Source organism: Equus asinus, chromosome 8 (genome assembly GCF_041296235.1).
Source record: "Equus asinus isolate D_3611 breed Donkey chromosome 8, EquAss-T2T_v2, whole genome shotgun sequence".
Lineage (NCBI taxonomy): Eukaryota > Metazoa > Chordata > Mammalia > Perissodactyla > Equidae > Equus > Equus asinus.
Window position 1 is genome coordinate 70,520,527 of NC_091797.1, and position 23,595 is coordinate 70,544,121.

General features: G+C 49.8%; 1 protein-coding gene across 3 annotated transcripts in view; it reads right to left on the reverse strand.

Moving 5' to 3' along the window:
* ADGRD1 (adhesion G protein-coupled receptor D1) overlaps positions 1–23,595 on the reverse strand; it is a 144,422-nt gene that overhangs the window by 49,533 nt on the left and 71,294 nt on the right. For all 3 annotated transcript variants that reach the window (XM_014858041.3, XM_044776080.2, XM_044776079.2), the window contains 2 exons: positions 8,096–8,169; positions 409–532 (listed from right to left, as the gene is read on the reverse strand). In XM_014858041.3, coding sequence (XP_014713527.2) covers positions 409–532; positions 8,096–8,169 — 198 coding nt within the window. The remainder of the gene's footprint in view (positions 1–408; positions 533–8,095; positions 8,170–23,595) is intronic.

A 23,595-nucleotide genomic window follows, 5' to 3' on the forward strand; every position in this document is an offset into this window, starting at 1 on the left:
GGCACCTGTGTCTCACACTGGGTGACTCCGCTGGACACTCACACACACAGGTTACAGCCCAGGACCTCACTCAGCTGAACTGGACACAGCCCTGACACCCCGCAGCACAGGGAGGATGTCACAGCCCAGTGACAGAAGGCAGAAAGTGCTGGCGTGACCATCTTCCAGTCTGTACGCAAATCTTCGGGAGGGAGCAGGGTCTGCACAGGTGCGGCCTGAGGACACCTGAGGCAAAGATTTCTTCTGCCAAAAAAAGTAGAGCCTCGCAAATGTCCCTAATCACAGAGCCTCCCTGACCAGCCCCCCTGGACAGTGATGGGTAACACAGGCCACCCTGCCCCCGCCTGCAGCCCAAGGTAGGCAGGGCACCTCCTCGAAGCCTGGGACCCCTCGACGCCCAGCTCTTACCTCCAGCGGGACCACCTGCATCAGGATGGCGAAGTTGGTGAGGTGCGTGCAGCGGCAGATGGAGTAGCTGAGGTTCCCCTCCACGAGCGCACAGCCCTGGTTCGACCAGATCCCGTCCCCGGAGCTGAGGACAGGACATGGGAGAAATGGTCAGCGGGAAGCACCAGACCACCCTTGGCCAGTGGACTCAGAAAGGCTTCTCATGCATCAGGCTGACAAGAGCAGAGCGCGGCTGGTGTTGATCAGGCCACAAGGAAACAGGCCTCCTTCTGGGAGAGGAAAGTGGTGGGGTCACTTTGGCACAATGGCTTTGAAAGCACCTGGACCAATAGCCACCAAAAAATGAGATGTATAAGTCCTACCACCCAGCAATCCTACTTCTAGAGGATTCTGAGGTATATGCACAGGGGACACGTCAGGGTATTTACTAAGTGATGGGTGACACTAGAGAACATTAAAGTAATCTAATGTCCACCTTGGGGAACTGGATAAACTATAATATATACCAATATGACAAAATACTACACGTCAGTCAAAAAGGTGTATCGAGGGGCTGGCCCCGTGGCTGAGTGGTTAAGTTCGCGCGCTCCGCTGCAGGCGGCCCAGTGTTTTGTTGGTTTGAATCCTGGGAGCAGACATGGCACTGCTCATCAGACCATGCTGAGGCAGCGTCCCACATGCCACAACTAGAAGAACCCACAACGAAGAATGCACAACTATGTAGCGGGGGGCTTTGGGGAGAAAAAGGAAAAAATAAAATCTTTAAAAAAAAAAAAGAATAAAAAGAAAAAAAAAGGTGTATCGATATGGATAAAACCCAAAAACGTAATGTATAATGTTTCATGTGTCACAATGCTGCCAGGGGCACGACACACAATGAGATCCTATTCTTCACATTTTCCGTGCACACGAACATCAACTGTGTATAAACTATTGAGACAACTCCCCAGCGGTTACCTCCAGAGAGGGGAGGAGCTCAGGATAAGATGTAAAAGTCAAAGAGACGTCTGCTTCTTTATAACATTTTCCTTTTTTAAAGAATAACGCATCAACACAGTACTTGTATCATTTCTTAAAGTATAAACCTAGACAGAAACGACTCAAAGGTTAACTGTGGTTCATTCTTCTGGTGAGAATCTCGGCGATTATAATTCTCTTCTCCGTCTCTCTCTATATTTTCAAATTCCCAAAGAGATGCTTAAATGGTTCTTCCCGGACATTGTAACTTTGAGTTATCAGCAAAGACAGATCTTTGGCAGGGGCCTTGGCAGAAAGCTTTCATAAAGCTGAAGAAATTAAAAGGCTCTAGTTTCTCTTTGCTTCATCTTCAGTTTGACTGTAATGTCAGCAGCGAACGTAGCAGATGAGAAATGTGCCTTTGGGGGCGGGAGTGACTGATAAAGACTCAGTCGTGCCCCTGCCCCACCCCCGCCCCGAGAGTGTGCCACGAAGCAAGCACAGCTGGCAGCATTTTTATTTCCATCCCTGAGGCAGAGGGTGTCCCCGTGAGGATGCGACGCGGTATGACTGGAACTCTGTGCTCACGGGCGACACAGAACCTGAGGGCCAGGTGGGAAGAGTCATTTGGAGACAGCTCAGGCGGGCATTGAGCCTGATGGCCGAGACTCGGTCAGCGGCCTCAGAGGCACTTTTCACGATGCAGGGTCTGCCCTCCTCGGGAGGTGGGGGGCATTCAGCAGAGACCAGAGGGCACAGCCAGCAAAACCCCACTTCAGAAGAAAAGGGATGGAAAGATTGGGTCATATCCTCCTCCCTCTACCACTGGTTCTGGTCTAATGTCTCCAGGACCTTGAGGAGAGTCAGTGACATGGGCTGTCAGGTTACGTACAGCACCTCTGTCTGTCCACTGAATGTATGAAAGCCACCTTCAGTCAGAGTGTGGCCCGAAAACTAGCAGGCACTGAATTAGGTGAACATGGCCAAGGGGACAAAAACTGTGCTTCATGGGGCCGGCCCCGTGGCCGAGCGGTTCAGTTCACGCGCTCCGCTGCAGCGGCCCAGGGTTTCTCTGGTTCGAGTCCTGGATGTGGACATGGCATCGCTCGTCAGGCCATGCTGGGGCGGCGTCCCACATGCCACAACTAGAAGGACCCATAACTAAAAATACACAACTATGTACCGGGGGGCTTTGGGAGAAAAAGGAAAATAAAATCTTTAAAAAAAAACCCAAAAACAAAAAACTGTGCTTCTGCTAACACAGAGGGTAACTGGGAATTAAAACCAGGAAAATCACTTTCCCAAATGGAGCCGTGAAGGTGTGACAATGGCCTAATACGCCAGGGGAACTGAGCCCTAATGGGCAGCACCTCCTCCCGGGTGTGAAGATCCCTTTCCAGGGTGCCAGGGAACACAAGACAGGCGGACTCCCGGCTTCCGCACAGATAGTCTGCCCTGCAGGCCAGGCTGGGCGATGTCAGACATCAGCAAAAGGTGCACAACCCTGTGACTCAGGAAGTCTGCGTGCAAGAGAAAAACGTGCACTCACACGCATAAATAAAATGTGGTGCATGTATAAATAGGAAAAAAATACTACACATCGTTAAAAGAGATGAGCACAGAGCACAATATGGGCAGAACACAAAACAAAGTGTCATGAAATGATGTGAGAAACGTGAAACTAAGCAATACCACTTATTGCCTTTCAACAGAAGTATAAATCATACATAAATGATTGAGAAAACACCCACAAAGATCTCCCTGCTGTGGCTCCTGCTAGAGAGAGGCAAGCAGATCAGGATAAGATATAATTGTATTAAAGGGTCGTCTGCTTTTATACAATGTTTTACATTTTAAAAGAACAATGTATTGACATATTGCTTACGTCTTTTTTAAAGTGAAAGTCTAGAAAAAATGACCCAGAATTCTAAGCCCAGTGAGAATATCTTTCAGAAATAAAAGAGAATGCTTTCTCAAACAAAAAACAAATTTATTGCCAGGAGACTCACACACTACAGGAAAAGTTAAAAGCATATGATGCCAGATGGAAACTTTGATCTACACAAAGAAATAAAATAGCTGGAAATGGAAAAAGATGAAGGGAAATATGCAATTATAATTTTCTTATTTTTAATTGCTCTAGAAGATAACTAATTGTCTAAAGCAAAAATACTATCACCATATTGTGCATTTGGGGCATCTGTAAAGGTAAAATGTATGACAAGCAAGCACAAGGGATGGGGGGGGTAACTGTGAAAAGATTAATGTCTTAGGACACACGTGCAGTGACAGACGGTTATCTGAAGGTGGACACAGACGACCGAAAGGCATACACTGTAAGCCTAAGGGCAACCGCTGCAAAAAATTAAAAAGAGAGTATAAACTAAAATCAAGAGTGGAGATAAAATAACATCATACACTAGCCCCCAAAATCCAAATGAAGTGAGAAAAAGAAAACATAAGAAACAACGAAAAGATAGAAAAAATAGCAAACAGCTAGCAACATGGCAGGTTTAATCCAACTACATCAATAATCACATTGAATATAAATTATCTAACATGCCAATTAAAAACAGAAATGTTCCGATTGGATAGAAAAGCAGAACCCAGTCACATGCAGTCTATAAGAAACTTGATTTAACTATAAAGATATAAATAGGTTAAAGTAAAAGGATAGGAAAAGATACAGCGTGCAAACACTAACTATGAAAGCCAGAATAGCTAAATCAAAGTTAGACAAAGTAGACTTCAGAGCCACAAATATTTCCCAGGATGGACAGGGACTTTGGATAATGACAAAGGGGTCAATTTCCAAGAAGACATAAGAATCCTAACTATACGCACTGAGAAAGAGCTTCAAAATACATTTTTTTAAAAAACTGATAAAACCGAATAGAGAATTCACACTCCTCTCTTATTAATCGATAGAATAAGTTGACAGAAAGGTAATAAAGTTACAGAAGATCTGAACACTATCAATCAATGTGACTTAATTGACATTTATAGAACACTCCATTAAGAATACATTTTCTTGGGGGCTGGCCCCATGGCGCAGTGGTTAAAGTTCCTCCTGCTCTGCTTTGGCAGCCCGGGTTCATGGGTTTGGATCCCAGGCACGGACCTCCTCCACTCATCAGCCATGCTGTGGAGACGTCCCACACACAAAGTAGAGGAAGACTGGCATGGATGTTAGCTCAGGGCCAATCTTCCTCCAGCAAAGAAAAGAGGAAGACTGGCAACAGATGTTAGCTGAGGGCAAAGCTTCCTCACCAAGAAAAAAGAAAAAGAAAAGAATACATTTTTTCTAAGTACATATGGGACATTCACCAAGAGTAAACATATTCTGGGTCATAAAACAACTTTTTTACAAATTAAAAAGAATTGAAGTTACATAAAAAATGTTTTCAGATCAACAAAAATTTTAATTAGAAATCAATAGCAAAAAGATCTCTGGAAAGTCTCCAAATATTTGGAATAAACAACACACTTTAAAACAGTATATGGGTTGAAAAGGAAGTCATAAGGATAGTTAGAAAATATTTTTAATTTAATGAAAATGAAACAACATATCGACATTCATGAGATGCAGCTAAATCAGTGCTTACAGGAAAACTTATAACATTAAATGTTTATATTAGAAAATAATAAAGTTCTCATATCAATAATCCAAAACTCCACTTTAAGAAATTAAAAAATGAAGAGCAGATTAAACCCAAAGCAAGCAGAAAGAAATAAACTAAAGACAATGAGATGGGGATAAATCAATGAAATTGACAATAAAAACACAATAGAGAAATAAAAAGTTGTTTCTTTGAAAAAAATCAATAAAATTGGTAAACCTCTAGTAAGAGTGACCAAGAAAAAAGAGAGAAGACACAAATTACAGATATCAAAAATGAAATAGGGACATCACCACAGACCCTACAGACATGGAAAAAAGCTAATTAGGGAATACTACAAAAATCTCCGTGCCCAAAAGTTAAAGATAATTTGGACAGATTCTTCAAAAAACACAAACGGCCAAAACTCACTTACAAAGAAGTAAATGACCTAAATAGTTCTGTATCCATTACAGAAATTGAATGTGCGTGTGAAAACCTACCAACAACAAAAACTAAGGTTCAGATGGCTTCACTGGTGAATTCTAACAAATATTTATGGAAGAAATAATATCAGTTCTATACAAACTATTCCAAAATGCATTCTAAAATATACCTTTTACAAAGATACCATTACCTTGCCACATAAACCAAAGACATTACAAAAAGAGAAAACTATAAACAAATATCCTTCATGAACATAGATACCAAAATCCTCAACAATTCTAGCAAAACAAATTCAACAATATATAAAAAGATAATATATCATGACCAAGTGCAGTTTATCCCAGGAATGCAAAGCTGGTTCAACCTTCAGCTTTATTCATAATCCCTCAAAAGTGGAAACAACCCAAATGTTCCCCCACTGGAGAACAGACAACAAACGATATGGGACAGCCATGCAATGGACTACCACTCAGCAACACAAAACAAAAATGAACTGTTGACACATGCAACAATGTCAATGTTATTACACTAAATGAAAGAAGCCAGATTTCAAAGGGCACCCACGCTATGATCCATTTATATGATTGAATATATATGGCATTCTTGCACAAGCAAAACTCCAGGGATAGAAGACGAATCAGTGGTTGCAAGAGCCGGGATCAGAGCGGGGGATGATGGCAAACGGCCAGGAAGGAATCTCTGAGGGTGATGAATTGCTCTACATCTTGATGACGGCAGTTACACAACTGCATTCATTTGTCAAAACTCACAGAACTGTATAACAAAAATGTATTCATTTTTCTGAATGCAAATTGTATGCTAATAAATAATAATTGGGAACACAGACAGGCAGATTACATACACTGTATTCACATAGTAGCTGCCTCTGGGAATTGAGGGGAAAGAACAGGAGGAGACAGCGTTCTTTAGCATCATCTATGATGTTTTTGTTGATTTATTCTTAAAAATAGAAACATGTTAGTAATTGAAAATTTGGGGCAATGGGTACCTGGATTTGTTATAATATTCTTTGCACTTTGCTCTTAACATTTCTTCAAAAATAAAAACCAACATTTCATTTGGTTCTTACTAAACTCCATCTCTCCTTTCCATCCATAAATTATTTTCTACTGGCAGTACCCCCAAGATCGGGGTGACTTTTTCTAGGAGATTGTGCTTCTGAATTTTCATAATTTACAAAGAAATGAATAAAGGGATGCAACTGGCTGAACTTGGCCAAGGCAAAACCACTCAACTTCCAGAGCCGTCAATCCATTTTTCAGATGGCACGCAGGTGCACTGCTGAAGGCCACAGCCAGAGAAAAGCACCCCCACGAGATTATACATACATATATATATATATATATATATATATATATATTTGCTGAGCATTACAGGGACCTGCTGCATTTTCCTCACTGTTCATGGAGCAGAGATAAACTGGGATCAAGCCAACCCACCACAGCCCGACCCCAACCCAGCTCAGCATCTTGAGTCCCCTGGTCCTCTGAAGGCAGGGAAGCAGACTGGCTTTCTCTGATGAGTGAGGCTGCACCAGGGAAGGCAGCAAGGCCCTGGGAGGATGCTGGGCTGGAGGGACCTGGGGGCGTGGGTCCAGGTACAGGGAAGATGCTCAGGTGTGGGGAGCCCTGACAACATGAAAGGTGAGCAGCCATCAGGTTGGGTGTGAACCGGAGGCCCCAGATGTGTTCTTTTTACCTCTATGGTGTTTCAAATTTCACATAAAAATCCAACCTCGGACAATCAGAAGATCTGAAAACACGGGGCCTGGATCCCATGGGGAACACGCCACAGGGGCCCTAGCTGAGCAGCTGAGAGGGTCTGTGACCCTAGCGCCATGCCCCTACCCCATCCACTCCCAACTGTCTCTTATGCTCACTGATGGCACCTCCCTGGCCCTGTGGGAATCCGTTTTCAATCCCTGTTTTGACCATGGGGGCCGTTTGTGGTGGGCTCACGTCCAGAGGAGCATCGCGATGAGAATGACATCAGGAGAAGGCCCCCCCAGCCCGTGGGCAGGTGAGCCCAAGGAGGTGAGTTGGGATGGTGTCCAGGAGGGAGGGTAAGAGTGAACCTCAGAGGTGTGCACAGGAGATGCTGAGAAGAAGGATACCCCTGAGTCCAGGGCTGAGCGGTACAGGCCGAGGACTCACAGAGCTGAGGTTCAGCTCACCCAGTGTGGTCATCAAGGTCTTAAAATCCTAAGATGCTGACATGTCAGCCAGGAAAGAGCTGCTTCCTGAGCCCTCCTCCCGACCTCAAGACCCGCAGTCCAGCACCTAACTCTGACACAGCCAGGGGCGCCGGGAGCCTGTCCACCCAAACAGCATCATCCATCCTGAGGTCCTGGTGACTCAGCTGAACTGGGTAAGTGTCTGAAGACCACCCTGGGCTCTAAGAGACGGTGTCCTGATAAACCTGGCTGTGTCCAGAGAGGAGCCTCTCCCAGCTCGTCCTCCAGGTCCTGCCCCTGTCCTGAGTCCTCTCCAGCCCCCGGAAGGTGATGCAACTGTGCTGGCTCCGGACATGGGGACCCTGGAAGTTTACCCGGGCTGGCATGTGATGGAGCATGGGCCTGGACACCCATGTGGCACCAGCCCCTTCCCCCACCCTCCCCCCACTCTCCCGCCCTGTCCTTGCCCGGGGACCTCAAGCAGCAGTACCTGAAGTCCAAGAAGGCACAGTACAGGAAGACTCGGTTGCTCTCATTGGTGGCCTCGCTGTACTGCCTGCGAGTCTGAAATGAGAGAGAATGGATACACGTCAGGACACAGCTGGAGAACCAAGTCCCCAGCACTGAAGTCAGAGCAGCACCCTCACGGCCCAGGGGGCCTTGGGTGGTGATGCACAAAGCCATTGACTTTCCATCCGGATCCCAGTTGTGGTCAGAGAGGGCCAGGTCACCTGGCCTGCCTCACTCTCTCTTTGCCCATACCAGCCCTCAAGCCTGGTCTCCCACCTCAGGGCCTTCACACTTGCTGTGTCAAACCCTTATAATGCTGTTCCCCCAAGACAACCACCTGACTCCCTCCCTCACTTCTTTCTGGTCTCTGCTACGTGTTAGTTCCTCAGAGAGACCTTCCCTGCCTATTCAAAACAAGACTGCCCCCCAGCCCGCCAGCCCCTTCCTTCCTCTTATTTATTTTTTCACAGCGTTGACCACCACGCAGCAGGTTACATATTCCCTTATTTATGCGTTTGCTGTCTTCCCCTCTAGAAGGTGCATATGATGAGCAGTGCCTGTGTCGTCTTCTGCTGGTGTTTACTAAACATTTGTTGAATGAATGGATAAAAGAATGAAGGCAAGTAGATCAGTCAACGACCCTGTTCCTGGGACTCTCGTTCCCTCCCGAGAGAGAAAAAGTCTAGCGTCCGGGCTTCCTGGATGCCAGCTTGGGGCATGTGGCAGCAGCTGCTCTGCCCTAAACGAGGTGCCGGGACTCCTCCAGGAACTGTCACTGGGAAGCTCAGGACGCCAGCAGCTCCCTCAGGAAACTGGGGCTGCTCAGGTTGGGCTCCCAGGACAAACGGCGTCTTGCTGATTCCCCATCAGCAAGTCCCGCACCTCTCATTGATGCCCGGCGCTCACTCCATTCCCTCCTCTGCCAACGCTGCCATTCGTGAGCCTCTGCGGCTGCAGTGAGACCCCTCCCTCATCTTGGGGCTGCATCAGCTACCGATCGATTGAGCCCCGCTTTCTGCAGGAGAGACAGCAATGGTGACGCCTCCCTCCGCTAGCGCCATTCTAACGCCTTACACACAGCATCTCTTTCCCGGCGGGCGGTAAGCGCCTGCAGCTACACTGATGGGCACCCCTCTGACAGGCCCCCTCAACCCACTGCAAAAACCAAAGGGCTCATCCATCATTTCCTGCATTCTAGAATTTTCTCTGATGGTCTCTGTGGGCACAGTACAATTATATTAATGCTGTTTATTACTGATCTTTTGGCAAAAGGGAATGTTTACTCCTTTTGCTCTCTTCCCCAAGCATCTTAGGGTTATTTTAACATATTATGGCATCCCTAAAGCCAACTGTGCCTGGAAATGCTGCAGGCCTGTGGCCAGAGCATTCTCCTCCAGGCTATGCCTGTTTCCTCTAATTGTTCATCTTCTCATCTTGGAGGGGCCTTCCCTGTCCTCTCCATCACTATCTCCTTCTACCAGTTTTATTTTTTCCACAGCACTCAACACTGTCTAAAACATTCAGCGTCTGTGCCCCCATGGGAATAAAGCTCACAGGGCAGGGACCCTCTGTCTTCACGCCTGCTGTGCCTGCACACGTGGAACCTTCAGAGGAGTCGCAAGCACGAGTTACCGTGGAAGTGCGAGCTCACCGGCAGGCGGGTGTCATCTCCGATTTCTGAGAGGAGCTCCTGAGGGGCCACCCACCCAGACAGCATGGGCCACCACACTGAGCTGCAGGAGAAGCTGCAGGTCAGAACCCACAGGGCTGTCCTCCATCTGCACACGCGGGTTCCGGAGAGGACCCAGGACTCAGGGAAATGAGTTTAACTGAACCCCAAAACCTATAAAGAAACTCGGGAAGCCCAAGCAACACAACATCAGGCTCAAGAAAGTCAAAGGGGAAAAAACCCTAAAAATCTCAAGCATTCTTTTTCTCACCCTGTTTTTCAAGGCTGTGTCCAAGATGCCTGACCTTGTCCTCAATGGCACTGGGGACACCCTGGCTGGCACCCCTTCTCGTGTTCACAGAGGAGAGTGATTTTCAAGGTGTGGTCCTACCAGCAGCCTCAGCATCACCCGGGAACCTGGAATGGCCCAGCCTAGGGCCCCAATGCAGAATCAGGAACTGGGAGTGGGGCGGCCCCTGGGACTTCTCAAGCCCTTCAGAAACACTGAATGCTACAGACGCTTCCTCCTCCGTCCCCTCGTAACATCTCTGCCTGCTGTGAACTTTGTGCTCAGACAGAGGGCCCTGCGTCTGCAGCCACTTAGGACCACAGAGGTCATCAGTGAGGGGGACCTTCGACACACAAAACCCACAAAATCGAGAATACAAATAGGAAGCTGGTGTGATCACCGCCCAGCATCGGCGAGCTTTCCTCGGGCCCGGGCTGCCCTGGGCCCACACCCTCCAGGATAGCACTGTGTCATTTCCAAGCATGGAGGTGCATTTGTGTGTTACCAGTGTAAGGTAAAAGAAATAGTAAAGGCGGCCAGGACTGGAGGAAGCCAGCAAGCAGGCTCGCATGCCTCGCCCGAGGCTCCTCCTCGAGGAAGCGGTGGTCCCTGCCCTTGTGGCCTCTAACGTGGGGCCAGCGTGCTGCAGCACCTCCACCGGGCAGCGCAGAGGCCGGAGTGGCCACTACAAGGCCTGACCCCCTGACTCCATGTCTAAATCACTCTTCAAGCGGAATTTGAAAACCAGCCACAGCGGCAACAAGCCAAGCGCGTGTGTGGCCCGGAGGGTGGAGGGGCAGACAGCAATCACGCCCGGGAAACTCCTGCCTCCCTCCGCCCGCCGTCTGAGTTTCCTCCCAGCTCTGCTCCTGCAATGGGAAGAGCAAATTGCCTCCTCCTGTGTTTGGAGTCTGCAACCCAACTGGAACAAAGGCTCCCAGCAAGTCTCCAGGAAAGGAGGCCCCAAGAGTTCCCAGGAGCGTGATTTGGAGCGGGTGTGGTGCTCACATATGGGCTGGGGAGCTGCCAGAGAGAGGAAGGTGAGTCATCTGTGCGAGGCCCACTTTCCTGGAGAACTGCGGGCGGTGTCAACTAGCCGTCAGCCTCCCAAGCGCCTGGGAGAGATGGAAACCACTCCAGTTAGTCACCTGGTGGCCAGGGACCGGGAAAGGGGGGGTCCTCGTCAGGATGGAGGGAAACAACGTACACCTTGAAGGCCCCCCAAGCCCTGAAGCCGAGGGGCCCAGCCGAGCTCCGCCGTCCAGAGGGAAGGCCTTCGCCAGAGAGCCGGCACTGCCTCAGGGAGCCTGGCCCCACCAGACCCACTTTGCTTCAGGACGACTGCTCGGGAGAGCATCTCCTCCTGGATCGGAGACGTCCTCAGACAACACAGGGGTTTGCCATTTGGGGATAAATCAAGTATGCATTGCCTACTGTGCATAATCAAGGTACAGGAGGGTGTCTCCTTCTGGGAGATGCACGTCAAGAGAGGGATCATCTCTAACAGCCTGTTAATGCTCCGGGCTTAGAAATTTGCTTGCTTTTCATTCAAGTGTATACTTCTGCCTACAAATAAGTTGGGGAGACACTTGCCTATCACTGCTCCACCAAACACAAAGATGGCACCCTGGCCCTTAATTCTGACCCCTCATAAAGCAATGGAAGGGGTCAAGACGCCCGCTCCCAGAGCGCAGGCAGACGCACGTGGATGTCAGGGGAGGTCTGGAGCAGCCCCCTCTGCTGTCCACCGTCCTCTCCAACCCGCTCCTCTCACAGCAAGCCAGGGGCCAGGACTCCGAATGGTTTAAACGTCCCACCTTTGGGGGAAGCAAGAATAAGAGGAGAGGTGGGCCGTGTCTGGGACACTGAGGGTGTGCATACGCCTTCACTCACACCCCCACAACGTCCCATTCACCCCAGGCTGCGGCTTGAACCTCAGGCACCCTTCTTCCAATGTGCCAATCAAGTCATCTGAGGACACCGCAAAGGCCCTGACACATGGCCACCCACACCCTCCTCCCCTGTCCAGATGATGCCTGCCTCTCCACCTCCCCTTGCCCTTCCAGGCCCACGAGCCAATCGAGGCCCCTTTGGGCTTGATGGGGCTTGAGTCAGGGCTGTCCCATCGGCGGACATGTCCTGACCACGCGATGCAGACACCGTGTGCGTGACAGGCTCCTCCTTACCTCCAGGTGACAGCCAGGCCCCAGTCCTAGATCAAGCCCCAACCTCCCCACCTGCCTCCCTCCACATGCACTGAGCGCGGAGGAGACACGCGGGAGGGGTCTTCTGCAGAACAGCGGCACAGCCATGGCCACTGGGGACCAGGGTCGGAGACGCCCTCTGAAGGCCTCGGGACTGTGGTGTTCACACAACTCCAGGGACCTGGAGTTTCTCTGTCTTCACGGTCAGTGTGGGATTCGGGGACCCAGCGGTGGGTCTGGTGACAGAAGGGAATTCAGTCTAAGTTGTGATCCTCTGTGGTTTCCCAAACCCTCTCTCATCTCCTAAACCCCATGAGTCCCATTTGAGAGACGGCCGAGCCTGCAGACTCCTGATTACCATGCTCATGGCTTGTATTCAGCCTGGAAACCCGCCAGGCAGGTGAGGCAGACACGCAGAGGAAATTGCTTTGATGTTTCAGGCCAAAAACAAGGAAAAACAACTGAAGTTACATGGGGATCTGGAATTAGAACAGCCTGCCTCAAAATTGAACAGAAGGTGTTTTCAGATCGTCCCCTGGCCAGGTAACACCTAGTCACCAAGTTCTCAGTGGAAAATGTGCTATCACAGGCTGGCCTGGGACCCATGACTGTTCCTGCATTTGGCTTTTCCAGCTGCAGCTCTCAGAGAACAGAGAGATGGGGACAGAGGGAAGGTGAGCATGGAGCAGAACAGGGAGATGCAGAGAGGAGGCAGGAACAGGCGAGGCGAGGGCCACTAGGAGTTCATTCCCGCAGCGTTAGAGGTTGGGGGTTATTTCCAGAAGTATCCATCCCCATTCCACATGAATGAGCTGCAAAGATTCTTGTTTGAAAAAAAGAAAAATCTTGTGTTGAGCCACAAACTTAGGACGATTGGACGCCAGACGTTTTATTTATTTACTGGCTTTTCATGAGTCTGGGCTTGTCACGCAGCTTTGCTTCCAGTTTGGTTCAAATAGAATCAAGCCACCTGTCCTGGCCTCAGATTCCCAACATTCAACTCCGCCTGACCCCCCTCCCCCTCCCCCGCAAGTTAACCACAGAGACATCAGGTGTCCCCAGAAACTCCCCAGGGAAGAGGCCCCAGCCCAGGCCAGCAGGACCTGAGACGGGCATCTCAAAACCGGAGAACTGACGGCTGCCCAGGGCGACTCTCATCGCCTCTCCTGCCCAACCCGAGAGGCGAGGGTGGAAACCACATTAGCGTTTGTCTGAATTAAGACAAAGTCACTCGAGTAGCAAAAATGTCTTTTCCGTGGAAAACCTGGGATCCTCAACTCTGTGGAATGATCTCCTCCCGTCCGAAAATACGCTCCTCAAAAAGACAAGTGCCATGACTTCTGTGACGGTGCTTCATAAAACACATTCTGCGCGTGTTCACGAGGCCCACAAGATTGCCCTGATACACAGGGCGAATTTTTAGAAAGAGAATGAGTTATAAAAACACATCCTGACAGTCTGCAAATAGACCAACGGAACCCAGACACAGCCCCACACAAGCGCGGTTAGCCGACTTCTGACAAAGGAGCAAAGTCATCCAGTGAAGGAAAGAGAGCTCTTTGACGACAGTGTCAGACAATTGGACACCCACAGGCAGACAGACAGCTCAATACCTCAACCTAAACCTCACACCTCACACAAAAGTTAACCGCACGAGGATCCTAGACTGAATGTTAAACATAAAACTATAACACTTTTAGAAGAAAACATAGGAGAAAATCTTTAGGACCTAGAGCTCAATGGAGAGTATTAGCTATGACACCAAAAATATAATCCTTGAGATTAAAAAATCAATAAATTGGACTTCATAAAAATTAAAAGTGTCAGCTCTGTGAAAGACCCTGTTAAGTGGATAAAAAGACACGCTACAGACTGGGAGAAAATATTTACACACCACATATACGACACAGGAGTCATGTCTAGAATATATAAAGAATTCTCAAAACCATAAAAAACAATGATTCCAGGCAGAAAATGGGCAAAGGACATGAAGAGACGCTTCACTGAAGCGGATGTACAGATGTCAAGTAAGCACAAGAAAAGATTTTCAACATCACTAACCATCAGGGAAATTCAGACCACAATGAAAACAATCAAAACAGAAAATAGTGCCTATACCAAATGCTGATGAGGACGCAGAGAAACCAAATTGCTCATCTGTTGGCGGTGGGAATGTGAAATGGTATGGCCACTCTGGGAAAGTTTGGAAGTTTTTAAAAATATTAAAAATACTTACCCTAGGCCCCTGTAAATGGACTCCTGGGCATTTATCCTGGAGAAATAGAGACTATTTCCACACAAAAACCTGTACACGATTGCGCACAGCAGCTTTACTTGCAACAACCGAAAACTGGGAACAAGCAAACATTCTTCAGTGGGTGACAGTTCAAAACACCGTGGTTTGTCCACAGAACACTCCCAACAACAGGAAGGTATAAACTGCGGACACACGCAACACCTTGGATGGCTCTCATCACGTTGAGTGATAGAACCAATCTCCAAAGGTGACACGCTGTACGATTCCATTTGTGTATCCTTCTTAGAAGGACAAAATGATCAAGATGGAAAGCAGATCGGCGGCTGCCAGGAGTTAGGTATGGGGGCGTGGGGGGAGGATGTGCAACAAAAAGGAGATGTTCTTGGTGGTAAAATCCTAACCTCAGCAGTGGTTCCAGCAACCTCGCCTGTGCTAAAATGACGCAGGACTATACACACACGCACCGTGCCGATGTTGGTTTCCTAGTTTTGATACTCACTCTAGTTCCATCACCTGTAACCTCTGGGGGAAACTGGGTCCAGGGGACACAGAGTTCTTTCTACCATCTTTGTAACTTCCTGTAAATCTATCATTACTCCAAAATGAAAATGAAAAAAGAGTGAAATCAGCAGCAGATCAATTATAAACAAGCAAAGTTTTCTACCTGGAGGAAACACACACTTGGGCAGTAGACAAAAGGACCCTACCATTAAGCCAGGGATTTTAATATTTAAGTCTCATTTTGATCAGCTGAATCCTGCACAGGAACATGGAATTAGTCAGTAAGCCAGCTAAGGGGGCCACAGGTAATGGATTGTTACTCTCATCATTGCAGACTACACTACCATAACTAGTGATTATCCTTCCCCTCAGCCCCAGCATCTCAAATCTCAAGTATTTGTCCACTGTCACCTTGTGAGAGTCCCAGACAATCCCAGCACACTCTGATCCACAACAGTCCCATAGGACACTGGTGCCCCAACTTCTTCCCAGGAGTCTCCTTCTACTTCCGGGGCTGTGCTTGTTCCATGAGCATCCCCATGTGTATCCTGAGGTGTGAGCATCCCCATCTGCATCCTGAGGTGTGGGCATCCCCATCTGCATCCTGAGGTCTAGGCATTCCCATCTGCATCCTGAGGTGTGGGCATCCCCATCTGCATCCTGAGGTGTGAGCATCCCCATCTGCATCCTGAGGTGTGGGCATCCCCATCTGCATTCTGAGGTGTGGGCATCCCCATCTGCATCCTGAGGTGTGTTTTGGTCTCACTCTGAAGTGCACAGGTCTCTTGTGTGGTCCAGGGCCAGAATCAAGGGATGCATTCATCCCATGGAGGGTCCATGCACAGCCTTCTGCCCCTCATCAGACTCTATCCTCCACCTCCCACAGGGGCAGCTTTTGCCTCTAGGTCCCTTTCTGGATTATTTCTCTTCCAAGAAGCCTCTTGCTCATGGAAAATTTGTGTCATAAATTATTTTTCCCTGGACACTTGATGTGAATTTTTCAAACATGTTCCACAAACTTCATTTTAATGTTATCTGTACTGTGATATAAGAAGAAAAAAAATAAGAAGCTAATCTTAAAATATGGCTTCCACGATGATCCATTTGGTCCTCCCCAGATGAATCCTCCTCCCCTCCTGTCCCTGAACCCTGTGGCAGAGCCAGGACTCCAGTGTGGCTGGGCCTGAGCTTTCTGAGGACGTTCTTTAGGGAGGTAAAAGGAGAGGGCAGTGGTCCCTTAATCAATCATCATAATGGCTTCTGGTTTCCAATGCCATATGCTGGGATTTTTTCCTATTGCCAGAAAACCTTTCTGGATTATAACCTCTAATGTACATCTGAAAAAAGAGTTTATAACCAGAACACGTAAATGCTGCCTCTAGGTACATCAGTGTCCTCAACTGGGAGGAAAAAAAGATTGTTTTCATAGCACAAACTACAAAACAGAACTCTCAAGATAAACTTTTAGGCTGGAGGATTTGCAGATAATTAGGAAATTTCAATTATAGGTGTTCCCTTGGGGGCCATATCAGAATGTCCCAGGGAGAGTAATGCTTGTATTTCTATGCAGATGATGGTATGGGTTTGAAAGTTTATAAAATTCTGATCTATTTTACAGCCTGGTTCTGTGGCTGTTAATAATAACAAATCATGTTTGTGGTCTCAAACCCCCTTTAAATCACATTAAAAATGATTTTATTTTCCATGAAAGATGAGCAATTTTACTTATAAAAGAAAGCAGGAATTTAGAAGCCCACAATTTGCATTCTAGAACTTTCTACAGAGAAACATGCTAAGTGGGCCCGTGACTCTCACTGGCATGTGCTGTGACACAGCCGACTCTCACCCTTGCCTGCTGTGACACACATTTCTGTTAATCTCTGTTTCTCATTTTCCTGTGTTCGCCACTCTATTTTATAAGTTTATAGGTAAAATAGTTCGATTCAAATTTCGCTAGGCCTGGGCCGGCCCGTTGGCACAGCGGTTAAGTGCACACGTTCCACTTCTCGGTTCTGACCCCAGGTGTGGACATTGCACCACTTGGCACACCATGCTGTGGTAGGCATCCCACATATAAAGTAGAGGAAGATGGGTATGGATGTTAGCTCAGGGCCAGTCTTCCTCAGCAAAAAAGAGGAGGACTGGCAGTAGTTAGCTCAGGGCTAATCTTCCTCAAAAAAAATGGAAAAAAAAATTTCCCTAGGCCTTAAACATACACATGCAAATTTTTAAAAATCCTTTTCTTAAGACAATAGAGAATATTAAAGACTTTCCCTTGAAATTCTCTTCCCACATATTAAAAGACAACTTTTAAAAAAGGTAAAATTGTGACTCTCAAGCAGATATAAAATGAACACATATTAAAGAAACTATTTTGCTCATTAATGAATGAGGCAACTCTAAGATGTGACTCACTTCAAAGGTAAATTCGAAGACCCATACAGATAGGAGGGCAACAGGGATGCTGAAATCAATCTGCTTAATAGACAGAAAACTGGTCCATATCCACAGACCCTCCATCTCTGCCAGACAAATTTACATGTCAACGGACAGAAGTAAAGACATGATTTTGAACAGTAGAAGTAAACAAGCAATAGGAGAGGATGTTGGAGAACGTCTCCCGACCTTGGGGATGAGCTGGATCCTGAATGACACACGAGGCGATCACTTCTGAAATGAACCCCTGCCGCTCCGGGGGCACAACCAGCACCCCAGACCTTCCCAGCCCACTGTGTTTCCTTGTCTGAGAAAGGTTTAGCTCAAAGACACAGCTTTCCTGACCTGGCAGAGCACTTCAGCAGAATTAAGCCGCCTTGAACAAAGACGGGTTTCCAAGAAAAAGTAAATAAAACTTGTATTACATGTAGTGGCACAAACATGAAGAAAAGGAAGGTGCAAATGAGAGAGCACAGAAGGCGAAGCAGAAAGGAGCAGAGAGAAAGCACAGAGAGCGCAGGGTCGGTCAGCGAGCATCCTGGGCTCTGTCAGGATGCTGGCCTGTGCTGGCTCCATAAAGGCTGACAGAGGAAGCAGTTACAAGAGAGACATGACAGGGGACCACGTGGGAGGTCTCCGGGCCTGGACCTGAGGCAACAGCCCTTGGCTTTGTGCAAGTGAGGGGACTGTTTGGCCCTGTGCACGGGTACAGTCGCGTCATGCTTTCTGGGGCCAGTAGAGTCCCCAGATGTGTTCTGTGCCATAAACAAGGGCCGAGTGCCTTGGGATCCAGCTCCTGAACACGCTCGGCAGACAGCCGCCTGCCCACTGCAGGATCGACTGGACCACCAGCAGGTCTAGTTGCTGATGCTTACCCTGTCCCTCCCCTGGGTCCTCAGAACTTCAGAGCCACCTATGGCTCTGACAGAGCTCGTGAAACCACACACATCTCCCCTGAGTCTGTTCCAGAAAGCCACCAGGAAAGATGGGGTCCTAGACTTTATTGTTTTGGCTGTTCAGAATCCGTCCATACTTCTCTCAGTTTTACCCTAATTTCACTCTGATGGATTTCACTCTCTTTTTCTCTCTCTCTCTGGGGACCACTCTAGATTAGCTAGGTCTAAGTAATCAGGACAGATTCATCTCCTGACAACTCCTTGGAAAGAGCAGCCTGTCACACCTCTGGAGGAGGAAGCGGGAGTCACTAGGCAACATCATGTCGCCTTACCGTAACCATGAGGACAGCCCTGGAAGGCGTGCTTTGATTCCCTGCCTGAAGACTGTGAACAGGAGCAGTAATTCTGTCCTCGGGAGACCAGCACTCCTGCCCCAAATGGAAGGTGTACTGGTGACAGAAGAGCTCCCTTTGGGGCCGAGGTCAGGAGCAGATGAGAAGCCACAGACGCGTGAATGTGGAGTGACCTATGGCTGGTCCGTGGACTGGCGGAGCCCACCCGGGACGGCTCAGGACCCTGGCCTCTGCCCTGGGTCTCGGAGCCCTCCTGCTGCCACAGCCCACTCCACCCTCCTCCTGCGTCAGAGCCAGCCTCACCCCTGAGCCAACGGCTGTGACAGAGGGTCATGCTGCCCTAGACGGAGAGGGAGCTCCTGGCCCACAGCGGCCACACCCAGAGAGCAGCCCTGGTGGGCAGAGCTTTTCTGGTCTGTGGTGTGGGCAGCAGCCCCCTCAGCTCTGCTCCTGTGAGCCCCTCCCTCCTGATCACTTCTCTTTCCTGGTCTAATACAGGCGTCTCCCCTGTAGACAGACCCCAGAGGAGTCTGGAAGTTCTCAGATCAGAGCTCACTGCACAGGGCTGTGAAAGATGTGGTTTCTGTAGTGTGACGATGAGGAGACCTCAACACAAGCCATTTGATTTAAGAAGGTGCAGGAAGGTATGAGTTTGGAGACGTCCTTTGACACAAGCTTGAGCCCCTCCATGGGTAAGTCTCCATTCACTGTCTCAGCCACCCTGGAAAAGAGAACGCCTTCTCTTCCTTTAAATGGTTACTATTGGTCGGGAAAGGTTAAGAAAGCTTTAGGAAGGCAGATATCCACTGCTGTCCCAAAGATCTCGTACTCCAGAAAACTGCATGTTGTTACAAGATTTCCCAATTTGTTTAAACAGAGGACTTTCGATGGAAATTTAGCATTTAAATACAAACACCTGAGTTTGTTTCAAATCAACTAATGGAAAAGAAAATGCAATGAAGTAGCCTTGGCTTTTGTTGATGTCAATCAAAGGAAATAGGGCATTCTTGCTGTTTCTTGGGGCATATCAGCATAATCCTACACCTTGTAGAGGTACAAACATCAGCAAGAGGACCGTATCATCTTCATCCCAAGCTGAACACAGATGCTAAGCATTTGAAGTCGTTCCACAATCAGACTGGCTCATGATCTCTGGAAATTCGGACTAGAAAAATACAAGCCAAATTTTTACCAGAACACCTGGCCCACCAACTAACAGTACTTCCTCCTGAAAATGTGTCCAGGATGTCCGAGCGAGAACCATACTGGTGACGATGACCATTCTCACTGAAAAGACAGGGACCCTGTTATGTAAGGGCCACCAGCAGGCGGCGAGAACAGTGCTGTCCCAGCCAGGACGCGCTGGATCCCAGCCTCCGGCACAAAGTCCTGGGACCCGGTGCATCCAACACACTCTCCAAACCCTTTGCAAATGAAGTGTCTCCACCAGGTTCACAGGGTCAAGACCGAGACCAAGCAGAGGGAAGACAGCTTCCTAGACCACCCAGGGCGACATCTGCGAGCCACAAACAATCGCCTTACTGTTCCAGCTTCGAGCTCTGGTTCAGCTCTCCTGCTGCACCTCCCACGCTCCTACCTCACCAGAGACCTCCGCTCCGGGAGTGCTTTCTCTCCCACCACCAGCCCCGCGAGAGGCGCGGCCGGTCCTGTGGGGCAGCGACTCACGCTCTCTCCCATCTGACAACACCTGTGCTGGACACCAGGCTCACCTTCGCTTACAAGACAGCCCAGGCCACTGCCCCCAGCTATCACCAGCCCATGTGGCGCACATTTAGAGGTTCACGGTGATGTGAAGTTCAGTCAGAAAGGCAACCTATCCCGCAACCAGCACCACAGACCATGGCTCACTCGACCACTCCTGGTGTCCAAGGTCATTTTGGGTGGGACAAGGATGAACACTTTATTTTAGCTATGTTTGCATCTAATGCAGATTAGCAAATGCTATGATGAACATTTCATTCCCAGAATTTCTGGCTATGATTACTCAGAGTGAGAGAAATGTTGGCATTTAGGTGGGAAAGAAGTTTATCAATATGAAGGCAGAAAGTGCATGGGATCTGAATATGCAAAAACCACGAAGGTGGAACAGAAATGAGGGAAGTTGAGGGGCAGCTGACTGGGCCGACGCTGTGGCGTGTGCCTTACAGCTGTTGGCTTCCACAGCGCTCACGCCTGTCTGCAGACGGCATCATAGGCCTGAGATCAGAGACCTCCAGGGACAGCTCACACATGACGGGGCTGGGACTTGACTCCAGGGGGTTAGCTCCTGAGCTTGCTCTCTGCGCCGTACAAAGTAGTGTCCACTTTCTGTGCTTATGTTTTATTTCCTTCCTCTTACGTTGGCCCTGCCCATCCCATCCCCTAACACCAGCTCTTCCCCAACTCCCTCTGTCTTCTTTCTTATCCTCCTCCTCTCATCCTCTCATCCTCGCATCCAGGAAAGCCGTGGCCTGGCTTAGCCTCAGGGAGGACCCAAAGCCGACAAGCAGCCGCATCTCTGCGACACCTCTGAGTGCCGAGAACCGCACGGCAGCATGAAGTGCAGGAGAGAGACTTGTGCAGAGAAGGCCCGGGTCCTCCTCCCGACTTGGGGTGGGGATGGCAGGTCGGCTGCCAGCCCAGCACAGTGGACCCGGTTCCAGACACCGGGCTCCTCGAAGGCGGGTTTGTCCTGCGTGTACAGGAGGGCCACGCTGACATCTGAAAATGATCCCGTCCCGCCCACAAATGAGGACCGGGGTCCTCAGAGGACAAGAGTCTTTCATGTGAACTATAAAAAGTTACTGGATCAGCAACCTCTCATCATCACGGAATGAATTACTGATGTGCACGTCAGCTGGACGGCGCCTGCTTTGGCCCTCGGCCCTCAACTCCAGGAGCCCCGAATCACCAGACACTCCCTCTAGGGCCACGCCCCAAATGCCACCAGTCTCAACTCTGCCCAGAGGCAGCGGCTTCAAAGCCAGGAAAGCCAGGCGCGCCCCTCTGCACATCTGGGTCACATCACAGTGGTAGCAGCTGAGAGTGCTGAGAGCCCGGGGGACAGTGGCTGATCCTGGCGCTCCGTGACCCTAGTGCATCCAGGCCAGCTGCAGGGTGGGCTAAAAGGAAAACACTCTCCCTGGGGAGGGGGAACCAGAGACGACCCGGGGCTCCCCACCCACGCACCGTCCACTGCCCCATTCACGCTTTCAGAAAGGCTGTTGGCCCCAGACGGATCCTGTGTCTGCAGCCTCTCATTCAGCTAACAGGATGTGCTGGCCGTGTGTGCCCCGGTGTGGGGCAGGACAGGGGTCTGTGACAGACTTACATCTGTTGTCTGTGGTTCAGAGTAAAAGGCCCTCTGACTGACCACCAACGGAGCCCACGTTTCCCGCCCTTGAAGCTGGGTGTTGCCACGTGACTAGATGCTGACGGGCGGGATGTTAGTGGACACACTGTGTGGAGGCTCCTGGAGGCTCCTTCAGAGGAGCTGATGGAGGCCCTGCAGCTCCACTCCCCACTGTGACTTATGACATGGAGGTGACCAGTGGAGAGTCATCCTGGGCCTGAGGACAGGGTCCACATCCTGGAAGGGGCTGTGACCCAGGGGCCTCAGCCTGCAAGGCTTGGATTATTCACCTCCAGGCCACTGAGCTCAGGTCACCATCATCTGGGGGGAGTGGTTACTGATGATGATGGTGTTTCATGTGAAACCAAAATTCCTCCCACTGATTCATTGCCTTCCACGAAGCATGAAGGAGGGGCATTCATGGCATCCCCACGGCCCCAAGCACCCAGCACGAGGCGGGACTCCCCTCCTGCTGACACAGACTGACTTCTCTCTGGAAAGGCTGCAGCTACAGAGGAGAACTCCCGTCCCAAACCCGCAGGAGGAAGTGGGTCTTGAGCTAGCAAGAGTGGTGTCGGCCATCTCCCATCTCCCAGGGAAAGCCATCTGCTCTGCCACTCCTCCTTCAGGGCCACTGACCTGATCCCCTCCCCTGAGCCTCCATCCCAAATGGCCGGGTGGGGTACGCAGAGAGGGCTCCCGGACCCGGCTGCGTCCAGTCTCCAGGGTGCGGGGTGTGCTGGGCTGGGCAGTGGAGGAGTCACCTGAATCACAAGCATCTCCTGCAGTGGGGCACTGGCCTCCATCCCTCACGGACACATGAGAATAGCTGGCTCACGGGGGGCTGCATTCATTCAAACAAGCCAATCAGATACTCCCATGGAACCGGGCATCACCCCGTACTGTTGTTACTACAGCCGGCCTCCACGGCCCCCGGTCTCCACTCTGCTCCCGAGCACAGCCCTGTGCGGCCCTGTGTGGTGTGCAACGTCACCTTCCCAGGCTCATAAACCACCGTCGATCTCACCCGTCCAGTGTCGTGCGTCTAGCCATCCCATAACCCTACCACATGGACCCCGTCCTCACCGACAGGGTGGACAGGAGGCAGGCAAGGCACCTCCTCGCACCCTTGGCTGCAGAAGGCGAAAAGCTGACCACCAAGGTTTCTGTGGCACAGGTCGCCCTGCGTCTACACACTCCACAGCTGTGTTACGGTTGCAGGGTGGCAGCACGACCATAAACCAAGCACAGGGGTCCCTGTAGACTCCTCGCAGTGGGTCCAGAGACTCAGCTTCCCCCATCCCACCCGTTCTCAGACATCGGGTCTGACCCACTGATCTCAGCAAACCCAAGACCCTCTGCCACGGCGTCAGAGGCCTCCCGTCTCCCTCCTGGAGCTGGCGGAGGGACGTGCTTGAGAACAGGTGGGAGACGCTCCTGTAAACACAAAGGGCCACTGCCTGGATGCGGGCCTCACGGCAGCATCTGCACCCTGACCAAACGCGTCCCCCAGATGACCTCCC